This window comes from Mytilus trossulus, chromosome 4 (genome assembly GCF_036588685.1).
Source record: "Mytilus trossulus isolate FHL-02 chromosome 4, PNRI_Mtr1.1.1.hap1, whole genome shotgun sequence".
Lineage (NCBI taxonomy): Eukaryota > Metazoa > Mollusca > Bivalvia > Mytilida > Mytilidae > Mytilus > Mytilus trossulus.
In genome coordinates, this window is record NC_086376.1 from 70,617,498 (window position 1) to 70,639,617 (window position 22,120).

A 22,120-nucleotide genomic window follows, 5' to 3' on the forward strand; every position below is an offset into this window, starting at 1 on the left:
TCATAAAAAGCTAGATTGATCCAGATTAATTAAAATTGTTCCTTGATGGTTATTCTAGTGTTAATACATTTACTCAGGTAAATAATAAACAGGTCTAATATAAACAAAACAATATTACGCTCGACGCTTTCATGCTATTTACATTTAATATTCTCTAGTGAAAAACAGTTACCTGGAATAATACACGGTGGAATGAAACTACACCTACAGTATTCGCACTCCGACTATAAAAGGTTTTTTTAGCTACTTATAAAAACTAGGTGTACCCTACCATTTTCTTCGGAAAATGCCCGTACCAAATCTGGAACATGACTGTTGTTTTCCATTCGTTCTGTTGGTTTATAAAGCTTAGTGTAAGTTTTGTTAGTGTTTTATGAACTTGTGTTCTTTTCATTACTCCTTGGACTTCGTTTAATTTTTTTTTTTTTTTGTTAAAACTTTTAACTATAATTATTGTTGGCTTTTTACATGCTTAACTGTTGTTGACTTTCCTTCGTTTACACTTACTCATAAAAGTAAAAGTAAATCCTCAATTGATCATAGTGTTGAATAGATGTATGGCTGCTTTCCATTTTTTTAGCGAACATTATAAAATATAAAAAATGATATAAGTGCGATAAACAAATGAGTTCTATTAATGTTTCATTGATTCATATTTCTTATTTTAATATACATGATAGACTATATAAGTGTTAATTTCTTTTATTCATTTACAGATCGTTTAAATTTGCTTTAGTGTCAATGGAGATAATTCTATTTACCTTGATTGCACTTCTAAGTGCAGCAGTTGTACACACCTACCATGAGCCAGAATGGGTGACAGCGCCAGTACAAAGTAAGTCACTGTGGGTTAGCGAGATTATAGGATTTCTGGTATGGTTGTCTATGATTTGCAATAGTAAAAGCTTATGAAGAGAATGACTGCAATATCAATGTCAATTTTAAATCAACCTATCTGTTAAACAAGCAAAAAATGATAAAATGACAAAAAGAGTATGTGTTTTATAAGTAGTCTAAAAAGACTACATGTGTTTATAAGAAAGAAAGGAAAAATCATTTTATGTGAGAACCTGCGGTTCCTTTCGTAATGAGGAGGTTTACAATTGCAACGACATGGCATCAGTAGGCTAAAACTAACCTGTTTAACGACGGTCTAAACTCAGCTCACGTTCCCTTTTAGTTGGTTGAAGAATTCAACGCATATGTGAATAATTTTCGTTATAGTATTTTTGCGCAATGTTAACCGTATTACCAACCTAGATGATATTATAAATATGCGACAATATTTTTTTTTCCGATTAACAAATTTTATAAATAAAAAAAACGAAAACGTATATTTTAACAAGGTAATCGCCTCATACTATTTATGCATCACACACTATGCTTATCTACACTTCACTTTCACGTCAAAATTTCATAATCGGCAGGTTATACTAATATTCTAGTATCTAAATATCTTAGACCGCGAGTACATGTCGCTGGTAAAATAATTCTCTCTCAACTACTAAAGTAAAACCCGATGGTTGACCGTTAAACATATGAAGTGTCGATTAGAGTTGTTCTGTCTCATAACTATTGTTAGTGGGTTCTTGTGAATGGGGCAAATATAAAAATGTTGTGTAAGGAGCAAACAAACGAATTCCTTAAAGGAGAAATTAGCAGGTGTCTTAGCAAACCATTAGAAAGTATTGTCTTAAACGTTTACAAAAACCTCATAATAATGATGCTTTCATGCTTGTCGATGAGTGATTTGGTAAAATACTTCATTTCCGTTTCAAACGGTTGACGTAATGAGGAATTTTTGAAGCTTTATTCAGTTCTAATTTGGAGTTGATCTTAAAAATAAAGAAATTGCAATATCTTTACGTATGCATTTTCTTTCTTTTTTTAGCTGAGAAAGTCTTATATATATATATAGTGTCTAAAAATAGCAACAATCAACATTCAATCTATCTAGGTGTGGATCAGTTTGTAAATAAACTGATGCAGTTACTAAATTGAATTATATAAGTGTCTAAGAATGTAACTTTAACACACTAATGAGTGTTATAAAATTAGGTGTTATATTTTATATATTATTCACGCAATATTTCGCTAAACAAATTAGCTTCATCGGGCGTGTGCATCTATATATATATATAAAATAATTGGATATTTAATTCATTCCTGTCCCAAACACAATGCGTTTAATTATCTCATGAACAAATAGTTTTGAATTTCAAGGGAAATCTATTTTGATGACATCTAATGTTATCGAAAAATCATATATGAAATGTTTCATTAAAAACGAGTAATTAAAATGAAACAAAGGAACTTTAAATAAATGGAAAAAAATAAATACACTTTGTCTTTATATATCATTCCATTACTACTTACAGTTATTACTCTTGGAAAGAAAAAAGTCTTAATGAATAATAAAGAAGGCTACGACATTTTATATAAAATAGAGACAAATTGATTTTTTCAATTGAGAATCCAACATGTTCAACATTTCACAGGCAATGCATTTAAGATGGAGGGTCAATGCAAAGGAGGAAAAGATAATTTCATCATCACCTAAAGAACCCATGTTAATGAAAGAGTATGCCCATGAAAAAAATTAAATCATCTTTTCATCAAAATCAAAATAGTGAAAGTAGTTATCGAGATCATGTGTTTCTACTTGTTTGTTCAAGAAAAAACAATAAACGTATATTCTGCCTCCAGTAACTAGGCATTTTAACTTAATCTGAATTAAGATTGGGTTCGTATGATTTAGTTATATCTGAATTGTATATGAGAAATTTACTATACGAATTGAAAACCGATAAACTACTAGTGCTTCCTATTTGAACCTCTGTACACTACTGCTGCTTCTTATTTCAACATCTGTAAATAACTGATGCTTCCAATTTGAACCTCTGTATATTACTGATGCTTCCTATTTGAACCTCTGTATACTACTACTCCTTCCTATTTGAACCTCTGAATACTACTGCTGCTTCCTATTTTAACATCTGTATATTACTGATGCTTCCTTTTAGAACCTCTGTATACTACTGATGCTTTCTATTTGAACCTCTGTATACTACTGATGCTTTCTATTTGAACCTCTGTATACTACTACTGCTTCTTATCTAAACATCTGTATATTATTCTGCTTCCTATTTTAACATTTGTATATGACTGCTGCTTCTTATTTTAACATCTGTATATAACTGCTTCTTCTTAATTGAACCTCTGCATACTGCAGATATTTCCTATTTGAACCTCTGTATACTACTGCTGCTTCTCATTTCAACATCTGTATATAACTGCTTCTTCTTAATTGAACCTCTGTATACTGCTGATATTTTCTATTTGAACCTCTATATACTGCTGATATTTCCTATTTGAACATCTGTATACTACTGTTGATTCTTATTTGAACTTATGTATGCTACTGCTGTTTCCTTTTTGAACCTCTATATACTACTAATGTTTCCTATTTGAACATCTGTATACTACTGTTGATTCCTATTTGAACTTATGTATATTACTGTTGATTCCTATTTGAACATATGTATGCTACTGATGCTTGCTATTTGAACATCTGTATATTACTGTTGATTCCTATTTGAACTTATTATGCTACTGCTGTTTCCTTTTAGAACCTCTGTATACTACTGCTGCTTCTTATTTCAACATCCGTATATAACTGCTTCTTATTAATTGAACCTCTGTATACTGCTGATATTTTCTATTTGAACCTCTGTATATTACTGATATTTCCTATTTGAACATCTGTATATTACTGTTAATTCCTATTTGAACTAATGTATGCTACTGCTGTTTCCTTTTGAACCTTTGTATACTACTGATGCTTCCTATTTGAACCTCTGTATACTACTGCTGCTTCTTATCTCAACATCTGTATATTACTGCTGCTTCCTATTTTAACATTTGTATATTACTGCTACTTCTTATTTTAACATCTGTATATAACTGCTGCTTCTTAATTGAACCTCTGTATACTACTGGTGTTTCCTATTTGAACCTCTGTATACTATTGCTGCTTCTTATTTCAACATCTGTATATAACTGCTTCTTCTTAATTGAACCTCTGTATACTGCTGATATTTTCTATTTGAACCTCTGTATATTACTGTTGATTCCTATTTGAACTTATGTATGCTACTGCTGTTTCCTTTTTGAACCTCTATATACTACTGATGTTTCCTATATGAACATCTGTATACTACTGTTGATTCCTATTTGAACTTATGTATATAACTGTTGATTCCTATTTGAACTTATGTATGCTACTGATGCTTCCTATTTGAACATCTGTATATTACTGTTGATTCCTATTTGAACTTATTATGCTTCTGCTGTTTCCTTTTAGAACCTCTGTTTACTACTGATGCTTCCTATTTGAACATCTGTATATTATTGTTGATTCCTATTTGAACTTATGTATGCTACTGCTGTTTCCCTTTTGAACATCTGTATACTACTGATGCTTACTATTTGAACTTACGTATGCTACTGCTGTTTCCTTTAAGAACCTCTGTAAACTACTGATGCTTCCTATTTGAACTTATGTATGCTACTGCTGTTTCCTTTTAGAACCTCTGTATACTACTGATGCTTCCTATTTGAACTTATGTATGCTACTGCTGTTTCCTTTTAGAACCTCTGTATACTACTGATGCTTCCTATTTGAACCTCTGTATATTACTGTTGATTCCTATTTGAACTAATGTATGCTACTGCTGTTTCCTTTTGAACCTCTGTATACTACTAATGCTTCCTATTTGAACCTCTGTATGCAACTGATGTTTTCTATTTGAACCTCTACATATTACAGCTGCTTCCTATTTGAACCTCTGTATACTACTGATGCTTCCAATTTGAACATCTGTATATTACTGATGCTTCCTATTTAAACCTCTGTATACTACTGCTGATTCTTATTTTAACATCTGTATATGACTGCTGCTTCTTATAAATTTAACCTCTGTATACTACAGATATTTCCTATTTGAACTTCTGTTTCTGTATACTACTGCTGCGTCTTATTTCAACATCTGTATATTACTGCTGCTTCCTATTTGGACATCTGTATACTACTGATGTTTTCCATTTGAACCTCTGTATATTACTGCTGCTTCTTATTTGAACCTCTGTTACTTCTGATGTTTCCTATTTGAAACTCTGTATACTACTGATGCGTCTTATTTCAACATCTGTATATTACTGCTGCTTCCTATTTGAACATCTGTATACTACTGATGTTTTCCATTTGAACCTCTGTATACTACTGATGCTTCCTATTTGAACATCGATGAACTAATGTTGCTGCCGATTAGAACATCGATAAACTACTGAAGCTTCCGATTTTGCCTTATACGGTGCATGAAATGCTTTTTCTTCCGGAGCATCTGATTTCACTCCCAGTTTTTAGTGGAAGTCGTGTTGTTTCGTATTTATTATTTATAACTGTTGATGTAAATGTCCTTTTGTTTTTTAGTCTTTGTTTACTCCTTATCTTTGGTTGTTATTGTCTTAAACATACTTTTGATGTATTGTATATTTAATATAGGGCCAATAAGAAAAATGTTGTCTTAATTTGAACAATTGAACAAATCATATGCAGCACAAAAATATTGTTTTTATTTTATTTCGCTGAAGGTTTATACAGTGATATGATCAGATACACCCTGTATTTAGAGGAAAAAACATGGAATGATGCTAAACTCATCTGTGAAAGCGATGATGCTCATCTTTTGTCAATCACTTCACCAGAAAAATTTGAATTAATAGAAGAATTGAAACTTGACCAGTGGGGAGTGCTAGCGTAAGTATTTTATACTTAATTGATTCGTATTTCATTGTATTGTTTTCCTTTTATACAAAATCATTTGCTTATTCATACCACACATAAACCCCGAAAACATGTTTTAGGTATGAGAATCATCTTATCCGTCATTCGATCCGTCTGTATGTCTATCTGTTGGTGTTCACTCCCGCTTGATAAATGCAACTCATCCTAGGTGCTGGATTGATTTTAGTGCAACTTTACAGAGTTCTATGACATAACCTGAGCATAACAGAATTTTATCCCGGTCAACAGGTTCAACTCATTTGCCTTAATGTAACAATATAAAGAAATAGTTGATGCAGACTTTACTTTCTTGTAGTTTTAACATGGGTAGGCATTATATTCGTGATTATTTTTGTCCGAACGATAGCGTTTGTGTTGCCCAGTCTATAGGATTTATAGTTTATATATAGTGTTTGAGTTTGAATGACACTTTAGTATCATTCGCTTCTTTTTTTTCCTAAATAAAGGAAAGCAAAAGCATATTCATGGTGAAATGAATAGAAATTATCTACAGTTGTCGTGATGGCTTTCTTGCTAAGTATAAATTGAATTTTTATTTTATTACTGTCTATGTATATATTGAATCATACCTAGTTAAAAAATATGTAATATCCAGTTAATAAAATTTTACGGTATGAAAGTTATCAGCCCATAGACATAATTTAGTCATGTGACGTGACGTCAACAACATTTTTTCCCGGTTTACTCCGGTTGAAAATTGAATTAAGAATTAAGTTATAAGAAAAACCTGTAATATTTTTTTGCAGTAATTACTCAAATAAATTTATCATCATGCTTCTGTGTTCTATAGGTACCACGCATAGTCACATTTGGCATCCATCATTATGATTATTCAGTTATAGTTATTTTGGGAGAAAAACAAAAATAAACGCGTCCCGATATTGTTTTTGTCATCTGACGGTCCTTTACGTCAAATACAAGACTTCCGTTACGAACTTTTTTCATAAGTACTCGGGGACAGGACAATTATGTTCGCGTTTATCTGCATGTATACTATGATCATACTACTATAATATATAGAGACTGTCTATATATTATATCAGTGACCGCCATGAATAATAAAATTGGAATTGATAGCTAATAAATAAACTCAACATAGATACCAGGACTAAATTTTGTATATACGCCAGACGCGCGTTTCGTCTACAAAAGACTCATCAGTGACGCTCGAATCCGAAAAAGTTTAAAAGGCCAAATAAAGTACGAAGTTGAAAAGCATTGAGGACCAAAATTCCTAAAGGTTTTGCCAAAATCAGCTAAGGTTATCTATGCCTGAGGTAGAAAAGCCTTAGTATTTCAAAAATTCAAAATTTTGTGAACAGTAAATTTATAAATATCACCAACGATAATTCATGTCAGCACAATATTCAATTATGTGTGGTCATAGTATACAGATAAAATAATTGAAACTAGCAAAAAACAAAAACATAAACGAAAAAAGGGATAGAGCTTAACAAAAATTGTCCTGTCTCCAAGTACCTATATCTTTTGATCCCTTTCCGGAAATTCTTCAGTCATAAAATCATTAAAAAAAATCCTTCAACAGTTTACATACTATCAACTACGCTCTAACATGTCTAAATGTCCGTGATTTCGCGGGTATGTTTTAGTATATATATATTTATATGTTAATCTCCTTTTCTTCAAAGCCGTGTTTTACTTCATGAATTATTTGCAAAAACCATCAAGTAGTCAACAAATTCATGTCATATGTGTTTAATACTTTTAAGCCATTTTAATCTAATAACGATTGCAAAAAAAGGCCTAATTAAACAAAAAATTGTTTAGCCTAAGTTTTTAAGTTTACTTTCATGTATTTTAGTATATATCGTATTTCCAGTTGATATGGCAATTATATTCATAAGAACACTAATCAAACGGAAATAATATCTTAATTTAGATATCAGATATACGATATGAAGTAAAACACTGCTTTGAAGAAAAGGAGTTTAACCTATATATAAATGACGCCCGTCAAGCAAAAACAACCCTTATCGCATTTGACGTCGTTATCGGTAGTCAACGCTAGATTCTAATGCAATTTGGATGTAACATTTTTTTTCATTGGCTAAAAGTTGCCGTCAAATCCACAGTTGACCAGGCGTAACTAAGGAGGGACCCGCCATTTTTAATTGATGAATCAACAAATGTTCGATTACTACTATAAAATCGAAAATAAAACATCACCTACCTCGAATTCGCCGTTTTAATGTAATTTTATCCGAATTCGAAGCGTACAGGTAACGTAATAACCTCCAGTTTGTAAGTTTTCATTTGTATGACGTCATGTTTAGCCATGACGTCTTTGTGCCAAAATCATTCATGAAGTTTCGCGTTTTTTTTTTTATTTGACAAATTTAGACATTTTTTCAAGTTTTATCGTATTTTTTCTTTTTGTAATGCATTAGAATCGGAATAACAGTACTGTAGTTGAAGAGTTGCCACCGTCAATTTTGATTTGACGGTCGCAAATCTTCGTTTTACTGTCTCCGCTACGCGTCGCCAGTAAAACTGCATTTGCGACCGTCAAATCTACAATTGACGGTGGTAACTCTTCAACTACAGAACTGTTATTCCTTAATTGAAAATAATAAAGACATTTCCGTATCTAAAACAGTGTATTGAAATATTAGGTATAGACAATATTTGATTGTGATAATTGAATCATAAGCATCAATATTTAACCTTGTCATTAAAAAACAAGAATGTGCCCAAAAGTACACGGATGCGCACTATCATTTTTCATGTTCAATGGACCATGAAATTGGATAAAAAAAATATAATTAGACATAAAAATTAGAAAGATAATATCATAGGGAACATGTGTTCTAAGTTTCAAGTTGATTGGACTTCAACTTCATCAAAAACTACCTTGACCCAAAACTTTAACCCGAAGCGGGACAGACGGACGAACGGACGCACAGACCAGAAAACATAATGCCCCTCTTCTATCGTAGGTGGGGCATAAAAACAAAGCTATATAAAAATAACCGTTTTATGTTTGAATTTACAATAATTGTATAAACTGACATGTCCTTTTTCCCCATAATTGATGCATATATCCAAAAAAAAGGGTTGGCAATATTATGGAATTATAACTAGAATCTTTCTTGGATGTATCAAAGGTTCATTTTGGTAGAATAATACTACAATCTGGATTGTTTGATCTGCATTCGTACGGAAAGTACAAGTGTCATGCATAAGACAATAAAATAGTTGCAATAAAACTGTGTTAAAATTCATTATAATGTTAAAAAAATTTGAGCAACAGTTATACCTTTAAAAAAAGAAAATCATGATAAAATTTATAAAACAATATGGAAATAATTCCTTAAATTTTATATATTTCAATATAAAAAATGTCTAAAAAGAATTGAACTAAGAACAAATTAAGATAAATAGAATGAATTAAAGAATTTTTCTTTTTCTATTTTCTTTAAAGTTCATACTATTACACCACTTTTCCCATAGTATTACTCTACATCAGTATAGTGTTACTTTCACTCCTTTATCAGATTTTTATTTTATTTCAATGAGATGATATTAATCGTTAATGTTTTAAGACCATGGACAGGTTTTCGGAAAGTATCAACATCTTCTGCTCCAATAGTGACATCCTCTTGTTTATTATGTTTAAGGTGGTACCTAACACTGCAGGGAGATAACTCTGTAAAGTCAGCTTAACGTTTTAATTACGTTGTGTTGCAAAGGGAATATTAAGCTTCTCAATGATCAAAATTGGTGTTTGTCAAACTGCTATATAACCAGTGTAATTCAAAATTTTCAAAATTTTTATATTTTTGTAAAATGGTCAAAGTAAATACTTTGTCAAAATTTTATGAAAATTAAACGAGCCAAATTAATTTTAGTGAAAGTGTTGGGTACCACCTTAAACACTTTGATGATCGAGTTATGTTTTGCCTAAAACTTTCAATAAGCATAAACAATGACAGGTGGTCGATGTTCGTTTCTGTTAAGAAAATATTTCAGTACAAATAACATATCAAAGAGAACTGCTACAACCTTTATTTCAAAGTTCATGTTACAAGGTATGGGTTGTCTGTCTTGTTTATTTCCAAATAAATGGTTCAAGTAACTGCTATCATATATATAGGACTGTTCATGTTTATATAACCGGGAGTTTTCCGAGTAATAGTTATTCAAAGACGGAATACCATTACTTTAAACTTTATTAGCAAGGTCTGGACATTACCTGACGTAAGACCTAAACTAACTACAAAACAACATACAGAAGCATATATGAAATCAAAGCGCGAAAGCGCTGTAAAGGCAATTAATTACAGGTTGTGTGTATTTCTAGTCCAGTTGTATCATTATCTTCCATAGAACAGAGGTGGTTTGTAGTATTTAAGATTTAGAGTTCTCTTGTACCTAGTTCACCTATATCTATAGTCTACTGTTTACAGTATATTTTCTGTACCTCGCCATGAAATGCATTTTAAAGACATATAAAACTTTTCCTTTTTAATATAGATAAACAATTTTTAACTATTGATTGTATACGCATATTCAATGACTCCCATCCTATGAAAAATAGTTCACAAAGATTGACTAGTCTCCGTACTGCGTGTATTGCAAACATCAAGTAACATAATGGTAAATGTACATAGTAACATGTCAACTCTTTTGATGACCATACTTTTTCTATATACCTGCCAACTGTCAGTATTTGGGGAGGATTTCCCCATTGGAGGCTCCCAAATGGAAATTTTGTAAGAGCAATTTTGTCCACTATTTTAAAGAAATAAATTAATTCAACAATGGCTATGAGATTTTTACAGTGTAGTCTACTACCAGTGAGACAAATAATATCAAAATTATAGAAATTTCTACCAGCTCTAACACAAAATATTGACAATTTTGTGTTAAGGGGGTGTAAAATTCAGTTTGACAGCTTCAGACGTGATAAATTTGACCTTTTAGAACTGGACCAATTTACCTATGAACATAAAGATTCAGCACCCAAATTTTTTTGACATGTAATTACATCCCCCTACTTAATATTTCATGCATTTAATATCAAGAAATAAATTGGGAAAGTGTATCAAATAAAACATGCAAGTCATACACTGTTTACACTAGGGACTATATTCGCAGACAACGAAAACCAAAGGACGATAACTGTGTCCTTGGACCTTTTGGCAAAATACAAGTTCTAAAATGACACAAATAAAATTAAGTTTACAACTCTTAACAGGTATAAAAATAAATGCACAGCTGTGTCATGATTTGTATAATTTGTGCTGAAACCATAGGCATTGATGGTGTTTGAGTAATTCCATCTGTGAAGCTCAACATTAGCTCATCAGTTGGTGGCGGACAGTTATAAATCCTTTCTGCAGGATGAATGACTTTTCAGGAAAACCAATTTCACAAATCAAAACTTTCCTCTAAATTTCTCCTACAATATTCATCCAGTTTAGTTCTTTTGGTTTAACGGGACACCGTCCTGATTTTTTAATTTGCAAACCATTCAGTCTCTTGCTTGCAAATGGTGCATGAAAATATGATGGAAATGGCAGTAGACAAGTCTCTTTAAAATGGGTTAGTGCACTGAAAAAAGTTTTACAACATCAGCTTTTTTGAAACTTGTGAAAGACTTGTACAACACACATACCTAAATAACTATAACATAGAAGAGAGCATCATTCATTTCAATGTTTGGTTCCTGTTTACATTGTCATTGATATTTTTTCAGAAAGCCTGAGACATATATAGCTCATGAATTCCTGTCATTACATCCTAAATTAACATAATTACTTCTAGAATAATTATCAGTATGATGTACCTCTTGTAGGAAAACCTTATTATTATAGCATTCACCAAAAAATCTCAAACAGATGACATTGATTCGTTATCCCAAAAATTATAACGTCTTCAATTACCCCCCACCCCCTTTTTTTTAATTTTAAAACCATAATTGCGGTTGCAAACAGACATTGGTTTATTTGCATGGAGATTATATAAATAACAGTATATATTTCTTAAAGAAAATTAAGTTTTTTACCAAGAATAATTTCCTGAACGTACACTATTACTGTACAGCCCTAGTCTTCAGTATATATAATTGTTGCACTAATTCAGTCGTTCAGAAATATTTAAACGTCAACAAATAAACTTTAGGACAAGAAAACACTAGGTCTACAGCAAGAGAAAAGAAACGTACATACAACCCGTGTTTATGTGTATTTGAAAGAGAAATATATCTGGTTAAACGATGTATAAAGGAGGAAAAATTTGTAGATATTGCATTACGTTGCTTTCTACCTAAAATCACGTGGATATGTTTACATATTTAGACTTGACCCAGTATGACCCATACCAGTGGTTGTAGGTCACCGCCGTCGTTTAAACACTAGACTAGAGTCGAGTATAAGACAATAAAATGCTTAAGCCTGCACTATTTGTGTGAAGTGAACCTGTTTGTTCTGAACATTTAAATTGTATTGCCTAATATCTATCTGTTTCCTTCTCAATTCATTTTTTCTGACAAATTCTTCGCGCTTCTTCAAAACATACGTAATACTGCGCCCGGAAGTGAAAAAATTATGAGAAATCCTTGTAAAATAATGCTATTTTCTATTTTGTGGAATCCATTTTGTTATATTTATTATATAAAGATAAAAAAAAGGATTAATTATGGATTTGAATATCATTATACGGAACGTTTATGAATTATTTTTCCATAGCTGTAAGTCGGTCATTTTGGCGGTAAATCATTTACACATACTCGCGTAGATTGACTGGTACCCGATCGTTATGTTACACTTATATCGAAAAGCTCATGCCCGGAACGTAGTACCGGGAACCAGGTTATTATACGTACACAATATACATAACTAATACCGAAATTGAAAACGCTTGACGGTTTCTCGTTCATAAACCGAATTCCGCTTTAAATTATAGAAGATGCAATATCAAGCATGTTCAGTCGACCTTTCATTGTTATATCAACGTCTGAACTAATTAAAAAATCTACAGATGTCAGATAACACTCGAAATTGACCCGACCTCTATCCACACGGAATACAAATAATAATAGTTTGTAATCAGTTTGACTGCTTATAATGAAAAATACACATTAATAACAGGTTTTTTAAAACGAACAATACACACTGATCGTTTCTTTATTCCCCAAAGTAAATGAAAGAAAAAAAATTATCATACTCTAAAAAGAAGAGGAGAAAATTGAACATTTCCGGATCTATTTCTGGCCAAAAGACCCCCTTCGTAGATTAGTTGGGCGTTGCGTATGAAAAGATGTACCTCATGACTTGAAAGTCAGGCCTTAAAGTACTGCCTTTAAAAACAGTTACTATAGAAAAGGATTTGTGTCCAACTTATAAACTTGTCATGGTCAGAGATATTTCCATTTCGACAAACATATATCTAACAATAGAATTAATTAAACACAAAGAAACGTAAAAGGTTATATAAACGGATTAACAAATTGTAACTTTCGCACTTTAAAATTATTGTCTGAACTTGATTTATTTATAACTCCCATTTGTCCAAATCTTCCTGGTAATATTTTCGACAATTTATATTTATCTTTTGTTTGTTTTAGAGATAAAGACTTCTGGGCAGGATTATCACAACCAAATGAAGGATTGTTTCTCTGGGAGGACTGTACAGTAATGACATTTAGCATGCTAAAGTCTGAGTCTTACAATCCTAGTGAATTGTGTTATCGTGTAAAGAGAGGCCCAGTAGAGTGGGAAAGCAAAAAGTGTGAAGACAAGTTGATCTTTGCGTGTGAAAAGAAATTACTAGGTATAAGATCTGGTACTGTAATGGTCTTCGCGTGTGTTTTCGTTTGGTGTTTTTTTTTTTTTTTTTTTGGTTTTTTTTTTTGGGGGGGGTCCATTTAATTAGTTTAAGGTCAAGTTACAGTAAATTGGCTATGTCTTAGATTTCAGTAAAATTTGGCATACAACTCTGGCTCGATGAACTTCAACTGATAATTGAAATAATAATGCATTTATCTCAATTATCATTTGAATTATTACTGATTGAATTCTTACAAAATGGGTGAACATTTGTATAGAAAGCACATAAAATCGGCGAAAACCCTTCTTAAATTTGTCTTAAAATCGCCAAATCTCTAATTCTACTCCATAAATTTTTCTTAAAAAACTAAATGTTGTTGATACATAAATTTCCGTTATAATGATGCAAAATAAAGATAGGGTCACCGACTTCGTTTTTACGGTATACATCATTCAAAGTTGCGTTCTTTGTGAAAAAAACCAACAAAACGTCGAAATAATCGTAACGTTATCTCTTTGCAGGCCGTAAAACGTTGATTTTTGACGTTTTTCACTACCAACAAGGTAACAAATTTATTATTAGACAAAAAACGAAGTCGGTGACCCTATGATTATTTTATATCATTAAAACAGAAATTTATGTGTCAACAATATATAGTTTTTTAAGAAAAATCTATGGAGTAGAATTAGAGATTTGGCGATTGTAAGACAAATGTTAGAAGGTTTTTCGCCGATTTTATGTGCTTTCTTTACAAATATTCACCCATATTAAAAGAAATCAATCTGCAATTTTTCAGATAATACAAGAGATAAATGTATTATTTTTTGGATTTTCAGTTGTAGTTCAACGAGCCAAGGTTGTATGCAATTTTTTAGCAAAATCTGCGACATAGCCCATTTACTGTTCCTTTGCCTTAATGGGGACACATCTGATAAATTCTAAAAATGTATAGTAGATAAAGTTTAATGATGAAAATTAATTTTAACAGAGTTTCATAAAGTGAATGAACGAATGGTACCGATTCAACATGTGTAAGCTTGTAACATTTAACAACGATAACTACAATGTTGTGGGTACTGGTAAAAATGAAACGCGTACAATCAAAAGTTCACATTGATAAAACTTTGAAGATGTTCTACATGGAACGACGTAATTGCGCATTTCGGAAAGTACTGACAAACAAAAGCTCTGAAAACATTAAAGTTCACATGTATTGGTACTGTATCACCCCGATTTTGTAAAAATTATGTTATATTTGTGTTTTTTATGTTCTTGAGCATCATAACAGATACATTTAATCAGCACTTAAGCATTACATATGTAGGAAAAATAAGTGTAACAAGAAGATATGTCGACACTCCCAGTTACGCTCCGATGGAGTTCATACGATACCCTCAGTTTGTGAGTGGTACATTGGTTTGTCCCTATTTAGTAATCAATTTACGATATGTGATCATCAGTACTAAGCTACTGCTGCTTATGCTTTGCTTTTTTATTTAGGAGCATGTTCTTACTCCACCATTCTTAGTTCCAATAAGGTTGGAACATTAGCCAACATGACAACCAGTGACTGTAAGAACAACTGTTCTGCAAGTTCTTCATGTTGGTCTGGGATCTCTACAGACGCAGGACTTTGCATTTTACTTAAATCACGAATAGGTTCAGCATCCCTTTCAGATGTCACCATGTTCAAAAAGTCATGCGTAGAAGGTAAGTTAATTACGTCAACGTTCATGAATAAGATCATCAAAAGACTTATCAGTAATGCTTGAATCAGAAAGAGTTATAAAAGGCCAATTAAAGTACGAAGAACCAAATTTCCTAAAACTTTGGCCAAATACAGCTAAGGTATTCTCTTCCTGAGGTAGAAAAACCTTAGTATTTCAAAAATTCAAAAAAAAATTAAACAGTTTATTTTTAAATATGACCATATCAATGATAATTCATGTCAGCACAGAAGTGCAAATATAAAGTGCTGACTACTGGGCTGGTGATATCCTCGGGGAATTATAACTCCACAAGAGGTATTTTGACACTAAAGTTCGATGACTGACAATATCAGTTATGATGACATTGTGACGTCATCATTTTACTGTTTGTTGTATCACGACCAAATGGAAATGTTATTTATTTTACACAGTTAAAATAATCCTGGGATAGTTTTTTTTTCGCTGTGTTCAAGACCCTTTGTTGTATCGTTGTCACTTTCCCCGTTTCCATTGTGAATTGCAAGTACTAGGTCTACATTGTAAGTGTAATCCAATGAACTAATTTTTTAGAAAATTAACAAAATTAATTTTAACATAAATGTGAATTAAAACGAAGGTATAAAACTTATAACTTTCTCAGCCAATAAGTTAACAGAAAATCATTAAAAGAGGTGGACGATACGTTAATAGTAAACATACTCATCATAAATATCAGGATTAAAATTTTAAACTTTCGTCTGGAAAAGACTCATTAGTGACGCTCGAATAAAAAAAAGTATATCTAAAAAGGAAAAAAATAAAGATCCAAGTTGAAGAGCATTTGTTAATGACCCAAACATCTGAAAAAAAATCAAAAAAAAGCTAAGGCAAAACCTAAGTCCTTCGAAAAAGTCAAGGTTTATAGACAGTAAATGTATAATTACGATCACATAATTAATACTTTATGTCAACACAGACTGAAGTGCTTAAAATTAGACTGATGTGTCCTTTTTCATTGCATCGACCCTTTTTCAGTGTACAAATATTATTTGACTGTTTTTTGTTTAAATATGTTATACATTTTGTAAATTAAACTAACGAAAACGGTAAAATACAAATGAAATTAAAATTTGTAAAAACGTCGATATTTGATATTTTAAATTATCGCTATTTTACGAAATTTGTCTTTGACCTTACTGATTGATATTTTCCTATCTCAGCACAGTAGCTAGATACGAAAAAAATTATCGGGCGTCCCACTGTCTTTATCGTTATACTCAGCTCTTAATGAAATTGCATATCACGGCTTAGTGACAACAAATACGTTCAGGCGGTCTTAATAACTTTGACCGGACATATCTTCGACGTCATAATGTTTGAACCGACGTGGATAAGTTTGACCCGACGTTATCAAGTCATCTTCCGGTTGCTGGTGAAACTAACCACTTCCAAAAGACGCAAACACAGCCCGATAAATCGATTATCAGGTTATCTGCATATTGATGTTGTCGAATATCAGCTGGTCGACACAAAATGACTGTTTTTTTTTTATCTCGTTTGCTGTGCTCACTCGACAAAGCGCTTCCTGGTGCGACTCGCAGCTGATATTTTACAAAATTAACACGCAGACAACATGATAATCGGTACATATCTAAGAGAGGGAACAACGACCAGTATTAAAAGGATAAACAAATAATCGGTTTATCTTCGTATAGATAACGTAAAATATCATTTGCTCGACCCTTGTGAGGCATTTTAACTCGTTCGCATCGGGCTCGCGGTTGATGTTTTACGATACAAGTTTGTAGAAAATACGAAAAATCTATACTTACATATTTTTAAAGATTTCACTGGTTTCAATTTTCATCGAAATAGAAATCGGTAGGATAGTTATCAAAAGTACCAGGATTATAATTTATACGCCAGACGCGCGTTTCGTCTACATAAGACTCATCAGTGACGCTCAGATCATGGACGTCATCGTTAAAATTTATAAAATTTAATTATGAAATTCGAAATATTAGATATCGGCATCTTTTTACAAATGTACGGTCTATATGTTTATATTAATGTATGAATATTGTGTATAAGTTGGGGTTCTTTAGCTAGAAATTAAGACACGTGTGTTGGTTATATTGTAGTGGCGGTTGTACAAAAAGAAAACGTCATTTCGCCACCAACTGAAAACAAAGACCTCCAGCCTTTGCTCAATTGTTCGAGTATACAACAAACAGGTATGCATTTATATCAACTGAATATTCTTAAATTTGTAACACTTTTTATCAAATTCACGAATTGATCAAAAGGACCGCATCAGTCTTTTGATTTTTTCGGTGAATCAAATGCACAGGTTTAATTAATCACTGTAATTCTATTTGGTTTTCGTATTTCTTAGTGTAATAGTCCCAGATATTAGTATAATAGTGCCATATATTCGTATAATAGTCCCAGCTATTAATATAATAGTCCTAGATATTAGTATAATAGTTCCAGATATTAGTATGATAGTCCCAGACATTAGTATAATAGTCCCAGCTATTAATATAATAGTCCCAAGTATTAGTATAATAGTTCCAGATATTAGTATGATAGTCCCAGACATTAATATGATAGTCCCAGATATTAGTATAATTATAGTCCTTGATATTAGTATAATAGTCTCAGATATTAGTATAATAGTCTCAGATATTAGTATAATAGTCTCAGATGTATCATATGAATATTTGCAGTCAAGTTTTTATGATAATTAAAATATTTGTATAGTCGCCGTCAGCTGAAGTTCGTAGCGGTTATCGGTAAAAAAAATAATCTAAACTATCAATCGCGTTCACTCGAGATATAGTTTTTCTCATTCCATTCATAAATCGCGAAGAGAAAAACCACTACTGACCTACCTTTTAAGTGATCGCACTGTAATAATCCTGACCTTCACATTTTCCAAAATGTTTTCCATTGTAATTCCGCCATCTTCGTTTCTATGAGGATCATTTGTTTACAAGTGAAATTCGTCAATTACGCAGTTTCCTAAAATGATCTTTTCATTGATGTTTCCCGCGCTTTATGCAAATGTTATGAAATTGAACTCCACAGAAACACTTCCGGAAAAAACAATGGCGGATTCCACCATTCAAAATCGTCTTAGAAAATGTGAAGGTCAGGATTATCACAGTGCAATCACTTAAAAGGTAGGTCAGTAGTGGTTTTTCTTTACGCGATTTATGAATGAAAAACTATATATTGAGTGAAAGCGATTGATAGTTCAGATTATTATTACCGATAACCGCTACGAATTTCAGCTGACGGCGACTATACACGCCAATGACTTTGTTTTATTTTAGATAAACTCGTCATAGAGACCAGAATTGAAATTTTATATTTACGTCAGACGCGTGTTTCGTCTACAAAAGACTCATCAGTGACGCATGAATCAAAATATGTTAAAAAGGCCAAATAAAATACGAAGTTGAAAAGCATTGAGGATCACAAATTCATAAAAATTTTGCCAAATACAGCTGAGGTAATCTTTTCCTGAGGTAGAAAACCCTTAGTATTTCAAAAATTCAAAGTTGTGTTAACAGTTGACGTTAATTTATAACTATGAACATATCAATGATAACTTAAGTCAAGTTTTCTCCCTTACCCTTGTTATTATTCAATTAAAATCAAAAAGCAATAACCAATCGATAATATTCTGGTAATCCAATCATATTTTTAAATTATAGATTTGAGTAATGTTTATGCATGTGAATTTGTATTAACCCCGCCATATATATATACATCTGTCCAAAAAGAGAGGTGGCAAAATACCAGACAGACATTCAAACTCTTAAGTCAAAAATAAACTGACAATGCTTGTATGTCTACCAAAAAAGACCAACACACATACAATGGTATACAAAACACAACATAGAAAACAAAAGAATCAGCAACACGAACCTCACTTAACACTGGGAGTGATTACATGTTATCCGGAAGGGTAAGCAGATCCTGCTCCACATGTGGCATCCGTCGTAATGTTCTAAACATTATATTATGACAGAAAAAAAAACATAACCATGCGTACATTTCTTAATTGTGACAATGATTGTAAACCCTGTATTTTCTTTTAGGGAGGAATTGTCTTATCTATGAGTGGTTCAAATGAGCTAAGTAATAACTAGCCGTCCTGCTATTTTAAATTATCAGTGTTTATATTTATTTTATTTAAGGAGGAGGAGTGACTGTACCAGTTGTAACAGAGGTTACAGAATTCAGCACAGTGCCCGACATTTCTCCAACATCATGTTATGTGTATGAAACAGTAAATGTTACGAGTATATACAACACAACAGAAGTTATAACTGTTAATGAAACAGAAACATTCTATGTTACGGCATCAGTGAGTTCATTGAACGTAATAAACGTAACCGAAACAGTTAACGTAACTGAAACTGTAACCGACACTGTGATAGTATCAAGTATTTCAGTAATAACTTTAGCCCCGACAGTAACTAACATTCTAGGTGCGATTCCGACGGTTACTTCGACCGTTGTTGTCAGTGACACATACAACGTGACAAACGTGTTTAACGAAACTGATATATATAATTTCACGTCAACTATATATCATTCGCTTTGCACGGATTCCTGTAGAAACGGTAATCAATCTTATCTGTCCCCAAATGACCCATTGTTACTAGAAGCCATTGCAAGTATGTCGAAAGAACTGACAGTGGACAAAAAGAAAACAAATTCTGCCATTAGAAAATTGACAAGTGCGTCAGACAGTCGACCGTCGTCCCGTGCTATTGGAATATCAGGATTAATACTTCTCATAGTACCTTTATCGCTGATTGTAATCTGTGATTTGCCTGCTATTTTGCGTAAAACTAAACGCATGATTGAACGATGTCGTAGGCCTAGCAATTACCAACTTTAGTATCACTCACATATTGTGTATTCGCAGAACATAGTGCGTTCCTGATGACCGCCTTTAGCAAAAAGGTTAGACAAATCCAAATATACATTATATATGTTTAGCCTTAGACTTCAACTGTTTATGATGTCTTTACACTAATTCCGTTGGATATTTACCGAATCATGTTACAGGCTGGGGAAAAGCATGTGTTGGTTATTATTTGAAATTGGTTTTGAGCTAGCTTTCAATAACCGCTAGTTATCTTTTTTGAAGACATTTTGTCTATATTAGTTAGTTGATTACGAATTGTGCCGATCAGCTGACTAGAGACCGTTTGATCATATTTTGATATGTTGTTCTGGTACACTACTATACAAGGTTATGAAAATAGTTGAGCGTTAGCAAAACATGTTTAACCAAACTCATACATGTATGTCCATTACAGTCTCGATATCTTATTAAATATACCGTAATGTATCTATTTTTAATGTAAAATGAATCTTCAAAAAAAATTGCACATATTAATCAAAGAACTTAAAATTGTTTTACTTGGGCACACTTGGCCTCCAAGTGTTTTACTTCATTAAAATTCGCCTTGTGAGACTTTGTTGTGATATAGTTCGCTGAGCATTTCGTTCATAAATAATCTTTTTGTAGCTTTCGAGACACAACACTAAAGTACCAAAAAAATTGTGACGAAGTTACATGGACATTTAGAGTGTTGATTAAAGAGAGGTAATTCAGATTTATATATATATATTGCAAAGAGACTAAGTAACGTTTTATGTTATGTCTCTTGTTACACATTCATTGATATTTTTCTAATTAAACCATATTAAGTTATGAATTCTTATTTCTTATTGACATAATATTGATTGTCGTGTGTCATTTTGTTTCTCGTTCGGATGAGTTATGGGAGGGCTATAATGTATTGCCCAATTTATAGTTTCGATATTGATATTAGTATCATGGAAGAAAACGTATGACTGTTGAAGCTGAATCTTTTAACGAATAGATAAACTTTCATAAAAAAAAACTCACACTTTGAAGAAAATTAGTCTTTGTATATACATACGGGTATATATATGTAGTACTAATTTGACCTCGCTTCAAACTATAGACATATAAAATAACAACAGTAGATATATATTATTGCATTCTTCATGGTCATCTTCTGATACAGCCAATAATGAAACAATGAATAAACTGTTATTTCTTATAACTTGGGCTTTACTAAACGAGTTATTAAGAGGTTCATGTGCCAGGCACATTATAACGGGTGTAATACGTTGTTGATAATAATATGTATACCGCAAGTGACAGAGATAACTGATTTGTTAATGGTACATATACTGCACGTGACGAATTTTTCTGATTTGGTAATGGTGCGTTAACATCACGACACGTGACATATATTTCTAAATTAGTAATGGTACGTATACGTCACGACACGTGACATATATTTCTGATTTGGTAATGGTACGTTAACGTCACAACACGTGACAGATATATCTGATTTGGTAATTGTACACTTACGTCACGACACGTGACAGATATTTCTCATTTGGTAATGGTACGTTCACGTCACGACACGTGACATATAATTCTGATTGGGTGAAGGTACGTTTACGTCACCGACACGTGACAGATATTGCTGATTTGGTGATGGTGCGTATTATCTGAATGGAGTTTTGATGGATCCTCTGGCCTTTCTTTGTTCACAGATATCAGTTTGATGGACTGGGGAGCTTATCTGGAGGGCAGAACAGCTTCGGGTCTATGTAATTGGTCAGGTGCTCAGTTGGATGAACACATCAATCTTCTAGAGATGAGAGCTGAGATTCTTTCTCTCATTCAGTTGCAGGCTGTGATTCAGGG

The 22,120-nt window shown here is 32.3% G+C and overlaps 2 protein-coding genes across 2 annotated transcripts in view; both read left to right on the top strand.

Annotated features, from left to right (window-relative positions):
• Nucleotides 1-14,692, top strand: part of LOC134716780 (secretory phospholipase A2 receptor-like) — a 34,530-nt gene extending 19,838 nt beyond the window's left edge. Inside the window, exons 2-5 of the mRNA XM_063579789.1 lie at nucleotides 717-835; nucleotides 5,653-5,818; nucleotides 13,455-13,660; nucleotides 14,646-14,692. Of these exons, the coding sequence (XP_063435859.1) occupies nucleotides 742-835; nucleotides 5,653-5,818; nucleotides 13,455-13,660; nucleotides 14,646-14,692 (513 nt within the window). The 5' untranslated portion in view covers nucleotides 717-741. The remainder of the gene's footprint in view (nucleotides 1-716; nucleotides 836-5,652; nucleotides 5,819-13,454; nucleotides 13,661-14,645) is intronic.
• Nucleotides 14,693-15,166: 474 nt separating this feature from the next.
• Nucleotides 15,167-21,066, top strand: LOC134714148 (uncharacterized). The gene is made up of 3 exons (XM_063575391.1): nucleotides 15,167-15,367; nucleotides 17,487-17,579; nucleotides 19,554-21,066. Exons 1-3 carry the CDS (start codon nucleotides 15,214-15,216, stop codon nucleotides 20,261-20,263), a joined length of 957 nt encoding a protein of 318 aa, XP_063431461.1. The 5' UTR covers nucleotides 15,167-15,213; the 3' UTR covers nucleotides 20,264-21,066.
• Nucleotides 21,067-22,120: the final 1,054 nt, after the last annotated feature.